The following is a 16,865-nucleotide window of genomic DNA, read 5'->3' on the forward strand; positions in this document are numbered from 1 at the left end:
ACCCAGTGTCAGTAGATTGTCTTTACTGCATGCAGGCAAGTGGACCCAGTTTCTCACAGGTTACTGGAAAATAATGCACATAAAGCACTTAAGCAAAGTCAGTATATGTTATTAATAATCAAATGTTATCTTTCCTTTTCACTTGTTACCTGCCAGTAGCTACCTATCTGTGTCTTTCCGCAAATTTGTCTACTTCTGATTCTCTCCTTCCTTGGCTACTTCTAAAGAAGTACATACATTTATATCTTCGTATCTTTTTATTCAATTATATATTTTTTTTTCAGACTATATGCTCATTAATGTTTTCCCTGGTAATCTAAAATTCTATTTCTTTTTCCAATTTTCACAACTCATATTATTTCACATTATTTCTTTATTTCTTGCAGTGATTTAATTCTTTATTTCATAAAATTATCATTAATAAAAGCAAGACAATGTGAAGCCTTCTTTTAAAGCTGTGATAATATTATGCACTGATTCTCTTATATTTGGAAAGCATGCAAACCTAACAAGACGACCTAAGGTTCAAAGTAGTCAATATGTCAAGTTCAGTACCATGTTCTAATTTTGTCCAACAACTCCTTCCAAAATGGGAGGAAAGTAATTGCTCTAAGTACTAACTCTTTACTCAAAATAACTTTGTTAAGGAACAGAAAGAGGAGAGAAACTGAAATTACACCTGTTGTGGTAAACTGTGTGGGTGGAGAGAATGCAGATAAATCCCTGTGGCTTTAAGAGAAAAAAAGAAGGCTGGAAAAGTTGCTGTAGCCTGAGACACAAACCCTGAGGAAACCGCACTAAGAAAAGTGCCCTGGGAAATTTCTTATTAAATAAAATCCAAACTATATTTACCAGTCAATTTCCATTGACTAAAAATCACAAATCAACACAACCCCCATTAAAAACTCTTTTCTACCCCTACTAGTTTTCAGAACATTTTCACAACTCTACCTATTGAGTGCTTACTACATTCCTGAAATTTAAAGACATTTAATTCTAACAACTCAAACAGTATTGTGGTATGTTAACTCATATTAACAGCTTTGTTTGTTTTGGGATTTTTTTTGCCTCACATTTCCTAATACTATATTCTTTTCTCCAAAGTTCCATCATCAGACTACACTGCTTCAGGGAAGATAACAACAGAATACATTAGAAATATCTCTAAACTACCCAAAGCCCTCAACCCTCAAAAAAATAGATAAACAAATAAAAATAAAAATGAAAAAAAATCCAGTCTGGGGAAGTCACAGGGAACTAGATGGATTATCACTGGGGTTCCGGCACAGGGACCCACCAGTGCCAGCATGCGACAAACACAGAAGCCCCATAGAGATTTCAGAAATTTGAGAGCAGGAGGAAACTGTGCCTCCTAGAACAGAACCCTGGAGAATGACAAGCCCCCAGCATTCTCTCAAAAAGGACGGAGTACAAATGGCTGCCGAGTGAGCCTGGAGAGATAGGTCAACAACGACCTCATGAAACCGTATTTGAGTTCCTCGGCTACCCCAGTGTTTTACATGAAAACTTCAAAGACTGCTCCCAAGGGACTTACATTCTAGTGACCTGGCCTGGCTGCATAGCTGCGGCCTTGTGATTGTGTTGTGGAGCATCAGAGAGTTGAGAACCTTATGTACGACTGAAAAACAAGCATCAGGGGTGGAAGACCTGGAACTCTGGTTTTCATACAGTTCCAGGACACCCCCATACTATAATACAGTAAGATACTAAATTGGTTGTTTTGTTTCTGCCCTATCTTACTCAAAACAACAAAATCGAAGGGTTTAAGGGATAAATAATTTAGAGAGAAAATAAATTGAAGAGTCACTTTTGTTATTAGGAAAAAAATATTCCCCTCCTATCAAAATCTGAAGGAGGAATATGTAACTTAAGAATATAAGATAGCTTTTAGTTGAAATAAAAAGTTATATTGCACACTTTAAACTTACACAATGTTATATGTCAACTATATCTCAATAAAGATAAAAAAACTTAAAAAAAATTTAGAGCCTTTTTTCTCTTTTTTCATGCAATTGACATTTTTATATACCATTAGAATATTTAAACTTAGGAATTATCTTGAACTTTACTGAGTATGATAAGAACTGTATTACTGCTTTAAGAGTATTTCAATCAATAGTTAATTTCAAACAATTGTATATTAAAATTACAGTTTATAAAGTCACTTTGTGATTTACAACACCAAGCCCAACAAAATAATAATAAGAATAAACTTTAGTTTTCCAGTTAAATAAAGAGGATCAGAGAAATAATTTTCATTTTCCAACCAAGGATGATCTTCAGTTGGTTAGCAAAATCATTGATGTTAGTTTTATTCCAGTAATGTAACTATGTCAATTTGTTAAATTATCACTACTTAAGACCATCTACTGTGCATGTATCCCCAGGTCTAAACATAATATTCTCCTCGTGGAACATAGAAAGGATTGTCTATGAGTGTGCCCTTCTTTAAGACCTTTTGGTATTCTCCAATTAGATATATGCTCAGTACTACCTTACCCTAATTATGTTATTCCAGAATATTTTAGTGAGATCTCAAGATAGCAACCCTTCCTAAGTATATTATAAACAATACTGTACATCAATCTTCAGTGAAATACACATAAATGTCACCTCTCTTCATCAAATGTGACCCGAAAACTACTGTGCTTGAAAGCCAAAGGCTTTTGAGATATTTCAGTAATCTTCAAGAAATCAATCTTATGTGAAACTGAAGGAAAACATCGAATGTCATTGAGCAATAAAGCTCCATTCTGTCAGTGCCCTACCTCTGAGCAGAAGCCTTAGGATGTTTCTCTTCCAGTTTCTTCACCAGAGCCACTGTCAGCTCCCCTGTCTCCCCAAGAGAACCTTCTGGCATTAAGTGGGTCTCTGAAGGCTCTGGCAGCTGCTTCAGACCAGGGATACTGGCACTTTTTTGCAGAACCTAATAAATGAAATATAGGAATAATGTAGCTAATTTTCACTGAGTGGAAATATCTAAACTATATATGCCAAAAATTTAACATTGCACTTTTCATGGTTCCTTCAGCCTTCTTCATCCAGCACATAAACCATTGGTATGTGGCCAGAACAAAAGAAGGCAGTCCTAAGAAAAGCTAGTGTGTCACCATCTATTTAATAAAATAATGTTTATATAAATATACATATAAATGTTTATATAAATATAAATGTGAAAATAGATGTTTATATAACATGTATTAAATATCAACAACCCTACTTTGTGAATTCGTTTTTGCCTCCTGAAAACAACCCAAACATTTTTTCTCTTTTCAAAATATATCATAGAGATCTATTTCTGTCTTGCCTCTGGCTCACTACACTGACCTCTTCTGCCAAGCTGCTGCCATGTTCCTGATGAGCTGTGGTCCAGGCACCATGGTGAAGGTGATACTCTGTCTGGGTCACGTCATGTGCGTTTAGCTCCTCTAGGTAGGTCAGGACAAACTGAGGATAAGCCTGTAGGAAAGGAAAAAAAAAATTGTAAGTAGTACCAGCCTTATAAGCAACAGCAAAAATTCTATACAACTGGAATGATGGGAAGATAAATTAGATTAATAGGAAAAAGGTCTGGCTAATGAGCTTTATACTTTATTGTCAATTTCAGATCAAAATCAAGCCAAATAGCTTTCATATGAAGATTTCTAATTTGTTGTTTGATCTGCTCAAGTTTAACTAGGTTGCTAAATATTCAAGCCATCTTATATACTGATAACAATGTCTAACATTTATTGAGTTATTGCCACATAAAAGGTATTATTGTAAACACATTATGTACGTGTAACGTGCAGTTGCTCTATTTTTTGGGAATATTCAATTCTGCCACAGAAGACAAGAAAACAAATAGGGTGAATGAGATTCATTAGCTGCATTAAGCATAGATAAGTTAGTAACCTGAGAAGTGTCAGACAGAAAGTGATTAGAGCATATGTCTATGAACATAGATAGAAAGGGGTAGAAAGACAAAATAGTCATGACTTACCAAATAACAAGCAAAACAACAAATATTTATGATACACTACATATAAATTAAGCACATGAGACACAATAATCATGAGATCTTTAACTGGCCACCCATTGCTACACTCATTTTGGATCCTCTGCTGGATAAAATCCACAGCTGCCCATAGGCTACCTGGGGAGCACAGCTTTGGCCAAGTGTACTTGCAACCAGCTCTGTCCTGGAGCAAGTGTGCATCATTGCTTCACACACATTTCATCTGTTAGACCCTCTTGCTCAAATTTCAACTCTGGTCCTTGTAACCACATCAGTAGCAGGGAAGGGTGATGCAACACAGAAAGAGGATAAGTTGATACTGCAGAGATTCAGGTAATGTGGCCATTCAACCCGTTGTACTTTAAGCATGTGAATCTAACCCATCTCTCTTCCCATACATTTTATTTTGTGTTTTAAATTGATTTAATAAATTGTGATCTGAATATTTTAATTTGGTCGGTGCACCTTTCTGTTCCATGAACTCAAGGATAGCCTATCTAGGAGCATACTTGGAGTTTACCATTGCATCAAAGTAATTTCCCACATAACAACATATTTACATTTTAATCCTTACAACAGCCCTTTGAAACAGGTATGGCTATTGTTCCCATTTTAAAGACGAGGAAACAAACACAGGGAGGTTAAAGCAACTTGCCCCTCCAGCTTGTTTACTAGTTAATCCTAGATATGCTGCCTCAAGTATTATATAAACTTCTTTTAAAACTTCTTTTTTAAAGTGTGGAAAAGTTTTAACAAAATATATGGGGAGGTGTCCAGTGGATAATTAAAGAGTACTAAGGTCCTTATATTATTCTAGAAAAAGAGATATTAAGTAACTTTAAACTTTGTTAGAAAATGTATAACTAAAGATGAATGTTCTAAAATTAGGTTGTGGTAATGGATACAAAACCTGTGAATACACTGAAAAATATTGAATGGCACACTTCAAATACATGAATTGTAAGGTATGTTAATTACATTTCAATAAAGCAATTTTTTAATGTAAGAGATTCAATAAAAAATAGAAATACACAGTATACCTTATGAAGAAGTAGAGAAAAAAAGAGGGAGGGGATTCAGAAAAAGTCAGGAAGAAAGGTAAAAAATACAAATTAAAAGCACAGTAAATAGAAATTTTTGTTGAATTAATCAATAAATGACTAACAGAATTTTAATATGCATTCCCTTTGACTTAACAAACATACACATACATACATTGTTCATTGCAGCATGGTTCTTACTTGTCTAAGTGTGTATCATCAGGGAAACTTTAAGAGAGAAAGTAGATGTGGATGTCAATATGGAGAGATGGACACAATATGTTATTGAATGGAAAAGATAGGTCACAAAGTTTTACATATATATAATTATACACATATACATATACATACATAATTAGATTTAATATATATGATTGCATATAATATATATAATTAATCAGAAACAATTAATGATAATCTTTGAGGAATAGGTTAAAGAGGTACTTTTGCTTATTCAGTTCTGAATTATTGGAGGGTTTTTTCATAACTAACATACACTACTTTTATTATTTAAGCAGAAACCCTACTATACATAGAAATATATGCATAATTTCTGAGAATATACTCAAAAACCTGCTATTAGTGAATAACTCTGAGAAATAGGATTAAAGTTTGAGAGAAAGAGACCTTACTTCTAATTAGTATATTTTTTCAAATATTAATTTCTATATGTGCATTTATTCTTTTATTTAAAAAATACTTTTTAAAAAGGCCCAATTTAAAATAGTGTCTTCACTGTATATACTAGTCAGATAATCTTGGAAAAAGATTTTTGAATCACTAAGCTAACCCAAAAACATTACAAAAAGAAGTTTTATCTAAAAAAATTAGGATTCTTATTTTACCTTGAAGCCTGTGTCACATCTATGTCATTATATTATTTTCTCTTGTGTCAGTTCTTACTGTCTTAGAAATATCTAAGATAATTCAGCAGAAGTGAATATGAGTAAAGGGAAATAGATTATTTTACATTGGTTCTACAGTAAAGTATCAAAGCCAAAATTCAGCAACAAAGATCACAGTATTTTCAATATGAGAGGAAACATGAGTAGTAGGATATAATATTGAATATATTCCAACCCCTTATATTGTGACGGTATTTTCATGTTTCACATCCTCTAATAGAGGTAAAGACATTTTACATAAGTTTATTTTTGAGGTGTATTACCCTCTTACTGGAAAGAATGTGTACCTAGAACATGGGGAAATTTAATATATATCCAATGAGATGGATAAAGAAGGGCCCAAAAGGTAGAGCCATGATGTGTCTAACATTCTGACAGACATAGCAAAAGAAGAGGCCAAAAAAGAAAAAAAAAAAAAAACACTCATGGGCTTTGCTTCCTAGAGTTGACAGTCTAGCAAAGGTGGCAGGCATACACAAGTAACATGATGCATTTGGAGACATTTATGAATTGTTCTAGCATTTTCCCTTTGGAATCATTCTAAACCCTAGGTGATGGCTATTCAAACATTTTGATACCATGGTTCTTTATTATTCTCTACTCCAAGACCAAGTTATCTTGCTCTCTAACTAGGCACCTCCTAGTTCAATCATCAGACCACCAGTATAAACAACTCCCTCCTCCAAAATCTGGAATACTAATCTTGTCTTCTAGGAAGTCAACAGCCTAATCTTTTGACTTTTCCTCCCTTCTAGTGCATCTGCACATCACCCTAACTTGACCTTTAATGTATTAACCCTCATTATTTTCCAAGTCCATCAGACCTTTGGGCTTCATTGCATTCTTCTCATTCTAATCCACTTTTTACCACCTCAAGATAAATTGTAATAAAATACACCTTTGATTACATCATTCCCACTTCAAAAACTTTAAATAGTACCCCCAGTACATATTGATTAACATCCTGCAGTCCTACGCTTGTTTCAAATTCTAGCTGTGCTATTTATCGGCTTTAGGAATGTAAGTTCCACTTCCTTGAGGGAGAAGTGTCCTATTGAAGACTGCGTAAGAACTGGCTCAGAATTTCACACCGACCAAAATTCAGCCTCAGGATACAATGGCAAGTCTCTAGCTGCTAAAAAGGATCCCATTCATTTATGAGATTTTTTTCAAGGTAATCGGGCTGGGGAATCATCTTTAGCACTCCCAAGATATTCCCTCCATGTACATAAGAAAGGCCACAAATTTGACCTAACTTGGGGCTCCACAGGAATATTTATGTCCTCATTGGAAATATAGCGGTAGGTCAGCAGACTGTCACCTGGAATGCTTTATTTATTTATTTTTTAATTTTTATTGGAGTATAGTTGATTTATAATGTTGTGTTAGTTTCTGCTGTACAGCAAAATGAATCAGTTATACGTATACATATATCCACTCTTATTTAGATTCTTTTTCCTTATAGGTCATTACAGAGTATTGAGTAGAGTTCCCTGTGCTATACAGTAGGCCCTTATTATCTATTTTATATAGAGTAGTGTGTATATGTCAATCCCAATCTCCCAATTTATCCATCCCCTCCCTTCCCTGGTAACCATAAGTTTGTTCTCTACATCTGTGCCTCTATTTCTGTTTTGTAAATAAGTTCATTTGTACCTTTTTTAGATTCCACATATAAGCAGCATCATATGATATTTGCCTTTCTCTGTCTGACTTACTTCACTTAGTATGGTACTCTCTAGGTCCATCCATGTTGCTGCATTATTTTCATTCTTTTATATGGCTGAGTAATATTCCATTGTATATATGTACCACATCTTCTTTACACCTGGAATGTTTTAAACGCTATCTCCTCTTGGTCAGCACATGATCAGGCATAGCTTTTTAAAGTGTTTCCTTTTTTTTTTCCTCATTATAAATGCTTTTTATGGAAAACAGAAAATATAGAAAAACTCAAAGAAAATAATTATCCATTCTCCTACCACCTGTCCTATGTATAAACTTCCAGTTTTGTTTTCCACACACACACACTCATATTTGATACAATATAAATAAATAAATAATATTGTTTTCTTACCTGATTTTTCTCAAATCACATTACCATTTTCCTCTATCATAAATTATTCTCCATTATTTGTAATGCCAATATATTATCCATAATAAAGACATACCATAATATATTTATACAGTCTCATTGTTGGTTACTTAACCTGTTTTCAATTTTCACTATTATAAACAATGCTCTAATGAACATCCTGAAAGATACACTACAGTATACACCACTGATTGATTCCTTGGGTTAAGTTGCTGTAAGTGGAATTTCTGAGTCAAAAGAGATAAGTATTTTTTTACGGATTTTGATAAATATTGCCAAACTGACCTTTAGAAATATTGTACCAGTCTCCTAGATTGCCCTCACTGTTCCTTGCCTCCTTGCCCCCTTCCCACATTATACGAGGATAGGCCTATGTGACCAAAGAAGATGGCAGAAGTGGTATTAGGTTTTCTGACATTAGGTTATGAGAAAAAGTACAGCTTCCATTTCGTTCTCTTCCTCTCTTGCTCTCTTGGATCACTAGCTGATGTTGTAAACAGCACTATAGAGAAGCCATGTGCCAAGGAACTGAAGCCTCTGGACAACATAAGTGTGCTGAGAAGCAGATTTTCCAGCCTAGTCAAACCTCAGATAACTGTAGCCTCCACTGACACCTTGACTGCAGCCTCATGAGAGACTCTGAGTTAGAACTACCCAACTAAACCACTCCCAGACTCACCAGAGAAACTGTGAGATAATAAATGTTTGTTGTTTTAAGTTACTATGTTTGGAGGTAATTTGTTACCCAGAAGTAGATAACTAATACCAATAAAATACAAAAAAACCCAAAAAACAAATACAAAGAAAGGAATGAGTATGTTTGTTTTCTCACATCTTCATCAGCATTGGATATTCCTAGTTTTGTATCTCCCCATAATTAATAGAGAGAAAATACTATCCATTGCTTACATTTATTTAATTCCTAGTGAAGCTGAACTTCTTTATTTGGTTTGGCTTTTTAAATTCTTCTTCTGTCATGTATTTCCTGTTCATGTCTTTTGCTCATTTTTCTATTGACGTGTTTATCCTTTTCTATTGCTGTATCAGGCTTATTATATATTAAAGTATTATCCCATTCTCTGACTTTTATATTGCAAAGATTTTTCCCTGTTTGTCATATTTTCCTATTCACTTTTGCTAATGCTATTTTAGATTTAGAAGGTTTTAAATTTTTTATGAACTCAAAGCCATTAGTCTTTTCCTTTATGGATTCTATCCTTGTTTGCATGCACATAAAGATGTCTACTCACCACTACTCTGGGTTAGATGCTTTAATTCATGGTTTCTTCTAGATATTTTTATGGTTCCATGTTTAAATTTAAATCTTTAATTTAGCTGAAACTGGTGAATTGTATATAAAAAGTAATCTTTTGCAAATGAATAGAGAAATGGTTAACTTTAAAAATAAAACAAAAGAAAAATGGTATCCAAGTAAATACAATGTAACAAAATGCAATATTGTATTTAAATTTGTTCATTATTATTATCATTAATAGTTACAAATGATCGCTTAGCCAGAATTGATATGCCAGTGTCTATCGATAGGCCAGAATCTGTGCCTAATACTTAAAATACTAGTATTATAGCTATATTTTGCAGACAAATAATGTGAAGCTTGTAAAGGTTAAATGACTTGCCTAAGGCCACACAGCAACTAAGTGGTGGAGCCAAGATTAGTTATTAATATCCTAACACAGTAATTCTGTCTCTTTTAAAGAATGGAATGAGCTCCATTTATGATCCAGCAGCATATAATTATCAAACTATACTCCATTTTAGCCTTAACTAGATGGATATAGTTTTGGATGACTAAATTTAGATCTAATCAAAATTTCTAAACCTCTAAAAGAATGAAATGCTTCATTAACAAATAGTTTTGCTCTTTGAATCTAGAAGAACTGTAACTTTAAAAAATCAGCAATTGTGTTTGTGAACAGAACATTAAAAATTTTAGAATCAAAAGTCTCTTAAAAATAATGGGTTTGAAACACAAAAGTATACATTATTTGCTAGCTCACAACAGAAGTGTTGTGAAAAATCAGAAAATTATAAGTTGCAAGAAAAGGAGAGGTAAAAAGGACAGCAGAGTAGAAATGGATGTTTAAGTACCTGAATTTTGAGAGAGAAAAAAATACACTTAAACCTTGGTCCTGCTCTTCTATGTCTGTTGGTGGGAAGGGCAATACTTATATAAGACATAATTATGTTCTTGGGCAATAGGAGTCAGCTCTATTTAGGTATGTCTCAGAATGAAGTCCTCATGTGCAGGTACAGGCCAAGGAGCTGCAGAGATATTTTGATACAGTCTCAAAATTCCACTTTTTTTTTTTTTTAACCAAGATGTACAAGCTCCCTCTCCAACAACCTAGAACCTCACTCTGAGTGGATAATGTAGTGGGGTCAGAAATGAGATAAGGAGAAAGCTGGGATGAATCTCAGAATGAAGTTAAAGGTAATTATTAAAATGCTTTGACATTTGAGGACTATGTCAAAATGTCTGCTTAGGAACAGAGCTGAAAGTGTATAGTCCTGATCGAGTTAGTAAATGGGGTTGGGATTTTAACTACTCAGGGAAATGCTGTTATGATAATTTTTAAACTTAAATTGTATAAAACGCTCGAAACTGTTAAAATGATGAGGGTTGCCATGGAATAACAGCTCAACTTCTAGAACACTACAGAAATAAAGGTACCATGTTTATTAGTCAGGGTCTAATAAGGAGATAGAAACCATGTAGTATTTTGAACAGGAAAGTTTAATATAAATGATTAGTAACAGAGGATTATAGTGACAGGAAACTGGTTAGTAAGAATTAAACAAAACACTAAAGAATACATGAATAGTAGATATAGGGAGCCCACTACTCCTAGGCCTGAGACAGAATGCCCAACGAAGAGGCCTGACCCAAAGTTGAGATCCAGAGCACATTGAGGGCACAGCTGTGGCTCACTGGATGTTGAAGAAGTCCCCGAGGGAGTGCACCAGTAGGAGTCACTGTTAATGTGCCTTTGGAGCACGCGGGGAAGCCATCCACAGGGAGGTGCCTAGTTGACGACATTTCACTAAAAAGCCACTCACAAGGAATATGCTCAAGGAGACCACTCACAAGAAGGTGCCCACTGGCAGTACTCTGCTGTGAAGCTGCCCAAGGCGGGAGCCAGGCAATGAACGCTGGATCTGGCACTGTGACGGAATAAATTGATAACTACCATGCTATGTGTTACAGGTTGAATGATGTCCCCTTGCAAAAAGTACCTTGAAGTCCTAACCCTTGGTACTGTAAATGTGACCTTATTTGGAAATAAGGTCTCTGTAGATGTAATCAAATTAATATTAGGTCATTAGGATGAGCTCTAATCCAATATGATTGGTGTCCTTATTAGAACGGAGAAATTTGAACCCAGACACACACAGAGGACAATGCCATGTGAAGACTCAGACACGGAGGGAGGTGGCCATGTAAAGATGGAGGCAGACTGGAGTTATGCTGCCACAAATCAGGGAGTGTCTGGGTACCAGAAGATGGAAGAGGCAAGGAAGGATCTTCCCATAGAGGATCTGGATGGAACACAGCACTGGGGAACACCTTGATTTCAGACTTCTGGCCTCCAGAACTGTGAGAGAAAAAATTCCTGTTGTTTTAAGCCAGCCGGTTTACGGTGCTTTTTTTTGTTTGTTTGTTTGTTTGTTTGTTTGTTTTTGGCGGTACGCGGGCCTCTCACTGTTGTGGCCTCTCCTGTTGCAGAGCACAGGCTCCGGACGCGCAGGCTCAGCGGCCATGGCTCACGGGCCCAGCCGCTCCGCGGCATGTGGGATCTTCCCAGACCGGGGCACGAACCCATGTCCCCTGCATCAGCAGGCGGACTCTCAACCACTGCGCCACCAGGGAAGCCCTACGGTGCTTTTTATAGCAGCCCTGCAAAATTAATACACCATGTATTTTCACTTTCATTCATCTGAGTAACTTAGCATTTCGGAAATCATCGTGGTGGGATTCTGAGGCAAACACTAACAGATACCATGTGATTAGTCTAATTTTTGCCTCTCTTAAAATTTTTTTTATATCAGTTACTTTTAATTCAATGAAATTTAGGCACAAATGTATACATATTAAAACAGCCTTATAGAGAGTGCCTCCACCTTGGTCAAACACAATCAATGTTGAAATAACTTGTGCACTCAGGTATCATATAAGTACTTAAATAAAACATTACTATTGCACATTATTAATTTTTTCTTTTAAAGATAATTTATTTTTTAACATCTTTATTGGAGTATAATTGCTTTACAATGTTGTGTTACTTTCTGCTTTATAACAAAGTGAATCAGCTATACATATACATATATCCCCATATCTCTTCCCTCTGGCATCTCCCTCCCTCTCACACTCCCTATCCCACCCCTCTAGGTGGTCACAAAGCAGCGAGCTGATCTCCCGGTGTTATGTAGCTGCTTCCCACTAGCTATCTATTTTACGTTTGGTAGTGTATATATGTCCATGCCACTCTCACTTTGTCACAGCTTACCCTTCCCCCTCCCTGTATCCTCAAGTCCATGCTCTAGTAGGTCTGTGACTTTATTCCCGACCTGCCCATAGGTACTTCATGACCTTTTTTTTTTTTTTAGATTCCATATATATGTGTCAGCATACAGAATTTGTTTTTCTCGTTCTGACTTACTTCACTCTGTATGACAGACTCTAGGTTCATCCACCTCAGTACAAATAACTCAATTTCATTTCTTTTTATGGCTGAGTAATATTCCATTGTATATATGTGCCACATCTTCTTTATCCATTCATCTGTCAATGGACACCTAGGTTGCTTCCATGTCCTGGTTATTGTAAAAAGAGCTGCAATGAACATTGTGGTACATGACTTTGAATTACGGTTTTCTCAGGGTATATGCCCGGTAATGGGATTGCTGGGTAGTATGGCACTTTTATTTTTAGTTTTTTAAGGAACCTCCATACTGTTCTCCATAGTGGCCGTATCAATTTACATTCCCAGCAACAGTACAAGAGGGTTCCCTTTTCTCCACACCCTCTCCAGCATTTATTGGTTGTAGATTTTTTTGATGATGGCCATTCTAACTGGTGTGAGATGGTATTTCATGGTAGCTTTGATTTGCATTTCTCTAATGATTAATGATGTTGAGGATTCTTTCATGTGTTTGTTAGCAATATATCTTCTTTGGAGAAATGGCTATTTAGGTCTTCTGCCCATTTTTGGATTGGGTTGTTTCGTTTTTTTTAATATTGAGCTGTATGAGCTGCTTGTAAATCTTCGAGATTAATCCTTTGTCAGTTGCTTTATTTGCAAGTATTTTCTCCCATTCTGAGGGTTGTCTTTTCATCTTACTTATGGCTTCCTTTGCTGTGCAAAAGCTTTGAAGTTTCATTAGGTCCCATTTGTTTATTTTTGTTTTTATTTCCATTTCTCTAGGAGGTGGGTCAAAAAGGATCTTGCTGTGATTTATGTCATAGAGTGCTCTGCCTATGTTTTCCTCTAAGAGTTTGATAGTGTCTGGCCCTACAGTTAGGCCTTTAATCCATTTTGAGTTTATTTTTGTGTATGGTGTTAGGGAGTGTCCTAATTTCATTCTTTTACATGTAGCTGTCCAGTTTTCCCAGCACATTGAAGAGGCTGTCTTTTCTCCATCGTATATTCTTGCCTCCTTTATCAAAAACAAAGTGACCATATATGCGTGGGTTAATCTCTGGGCTTTCTATCCTGTTCCATTGATCTATATTTCTGTTTTTGTGCCACTACCATACTGTCTTGATTACTGTAGCTTTGTAGTATAGTCTGAAGTCAGGGAGCCTGATTCCTCCAGCTCCATTTTTCTTTCTCAAGATTGCTTTGGCTATTCGGAGTCTTTTGTGTTTCCATACAAACTGTGAACTTTTTTGTTCTAATTCTGTGAAAAATGCCAGTGGTAGTTTGATAGGGATTGCATTGAATCTGTAGACTGCTTTGGGTAGTAGAGTCATTTTTACAAGGTTGATTCTTCCAATCCAAGAACATGGTATATCTCTCAATCTATTTGTAACATCTTTATTTTCTTTCAACAGTGTCTTATAGTTTTCTGCATACAGGTCTTTTGTCTCCTTAGGTAGGTTTATTCTTAGGAATTTTATTCTTTTTCTTGCAATGGTAAATGGGAGTGTTTTCTTAATTTCACTTTCAGATATTTCATCATTAGTGTAGAGGAATGCCACAGATATCTGTGCATTAATTTTGTATCCTGCTACTTTACTAAATTCATTGATTAGCTCTAGTAGCTTTCTGGTAGCATCTTTAGGATTCTCTATGTATAGCATCATATCATCTGCAAACAGTGACAGCTTTACTTCTTCTTTTCCGATTTGGATTCCTTTTATTTCCTTTTCTTCTCTAATTGCTGTGGCTAAAACATCCAAAACTATGTTGAATAATAGTGGTGAGAGTGGGCAACCTTGTCTTGTTCCTGATTTTAGTGGAAATGGTTTCAGTTTTTCACTATTGAGGACAATGTTGGCTGTAGGTTTGTCATATATGGCCCTTATTATGTTGAGGTAAGTTCCCCCTATGCCTACTTTCTGGAGGGTTTTTATCATAAATTGGTGTTTTTTGTTGAAAGCTTTTTCTGCATCTATTGATATTATCATATGGTTTTTATTCTTCAGTATGTTAATATGGTATATCACATTGATTGATTTGCATATATTGAAGAATTCTTGCATTCCTGGAATAAACCCCACTTGATCATGGTGTATGATCCTTTTAATGTGCTGTTGGATTCTGTTTGCTAGTATTTTGTTGAGGAGTTTTGCATCTAAGTTCATCAGTGATATTGGCCTGTATTTTTCTTTCCTTGTGACATCTTTGTCTGGTTTTGGTTATCAGGGTGATGGTGGCCTCGTAGAATGAGTTTGCGAGTGTTCCTCTCTCTGCTATATTTTGGAAGAGTTTGAGAAGGATAGGTGTTAGGTCTTCTCTAAATGTTTGATAGAATTCATCTGTGAAACCATCTGGTCCTGGGCTTTTGTTTGTTGGAAGATTTCTAATCACAGTTTCAATTTCAGTGCTTGTGATTGCTGTTTATATTTTCTCTTTCTTCCTGGTTCAGTCTCAGAAGGTTGTGCTCTTCTAAGAATTTGTCTGTTTATTCCGGGTTGTCCATCTTATTGGCATATAGTTGCTTGTAGTAATCCCTCTTGATCCTTTGTATTTCTGTGGTGTCAGTTGTTACTTCTCTTTTTTCACTTCTAATTCTATTGATTTGAGTCTTCTCCCTTTTTTTCTTGATGAGTCTGGCTAATGGTTTATCAATTTTGTTTATCTTCTCAAAGAACTAGCGTTTAGTTTTAAGGATCTTTGCTATTGTTTCCTTCATTTCTTTTTCACTTATTTCTGATCTGATCTTTATGATTTATTTCCCTCTGCTAACTTCAGGGTTTTTTTGTTCTTTCTGTAATTGCTTCAGGTGTAAGGTTAGGTTGTTTATTTGAGATGTTTCTTGTTTCTTAAGGTAGGATGGTATTGCTATAATCTTCCCTCTTAGAACTGCTTTTGCTGCATCCAATAGGTTTTGGGTCATCTTGTTTTCATTGTCATTTGTTTCTAGGTATTTTTTAACTTCCTCTTTGATTTCTTCAGTGATCTCTTGGTTATTTAGTAGTGTATTGTTTAGCCTCCATGTGTTTGGTTTTTTTTTTGTTGTTTTTTTTTTTGGCAATACACAGGCCTCTCACTGTTGTGGCCTCTCCCGTTGAGGAGCACAGGCTCCAGACACGCAGGCTCAGCAGCCATGGCTCACGGGCCTAGCCGCTCCGCGGCATGTGGGATCTTCCCAGACCAGGGCACAAACCCGTGTCCCCTGCATTGGCAGGCAGGCTCTCAACCACTGTGCCACCAGGGAAGCCCATGTATTTTTTACAGTTTTTTTTCCTGTGATTGATATCTAGTCTCATACTATTGTGGTCAGAAAAGATACTTGATATGATTTCAATTTTCTTAAGTTTACCAAGGCTTGATTTGTGACTCAAGATATGATCTATCCTGGAGAATGTTCCATGAGCACTTGAGAAGAATGTGTATTCTGTTGTTTTTGGATGGAATGTCCTATAAATATCAATTAAGTCCATCTTCTTTAATGTATCATTTAAATGTTGTGTTTCCTTATTTATTTTCAATTTGGATGATCTGTCCATTGGTGAAAATGGGGTGTTAAAGTCCCCCAGTATGATTGTGTTACTGTCAATTTCCCCTTTTATGGCTGTTAGCATTTGCCTTATATATTGAGGTGCTCCTATGTTGGGTGCATGAATATTTACAATTGTTATATCTTCTTCTTGGATTGATCCCTTGATCATTATGTAGTATCCTTCTTCGTCTCTTGTAACAGTCTTTGTTTTAAAGTCTATTTTCTCTGATATGAGTATTGCTACTCCAGCTTTCTTTTGATTTCCATTTGCATGGAATATCTTTTTCCATCCCCTCACTTTCAGTCTGTATGTGTCCCTAGGTCTGAAGTGGGTCTCTTTTAGACAGCATATATACGGGTCTTCTTTTTGTATCGATTCAGCCAGTCAATGTCTTTTGGTTGGAGCATTTAATCCATTTACATTTAAGGTAATTATCAATACGTATGTTTCTATTACCATTTTCTTAATTGTTTTGGGTTTGTTATTGTAGGTCTTTTCCTTCTCTCATGTTTCCTGCCTAGAGCAGTTCCTTTAGCATTTGTTGTAAAGCTGGTTTGGTGGTGCTGAATTCTCTTAGCTTTTGCTTGTCTGTAAAGGTTTTAATTTCTCCATCGAATCT

General features: G+C 35.7%; 1 protein-coding gene across 1 annotated transcript in view; it reads right to left on the reverse strand.

Moving 5' to 3' along the window:
* The window catches only part of DCDC1 (doublecortin domain containing 1), a 465,581-nt gene that overhangs the window by 162,320 nt on the left and 286,396 nt on the right, over positions 1-16,865 (reverse strand). The window contains 2 exon segments of the mRNA XM_060019694.1: positions 2,790-2,947; positions 3,349-3,480. Coding sequence (XP_059875677.1) covers positions 2,790-2,947; positions 3,349-3,480 — 290 coding nt within the window.

The sequence above is a fragment of the Delphinus delphis genome, chromosome 8 (assembly GCF_949987515.2).
Source record: "Delphinus delphis chromosome 8, mDelDel1.2, whole genome shotgun sequence".
NCBI lineage: Eukaryota > Metazoa > Chordata > Mammalia > Artiodactyla > Delphinidae > Delphinus > Delphinus delphis.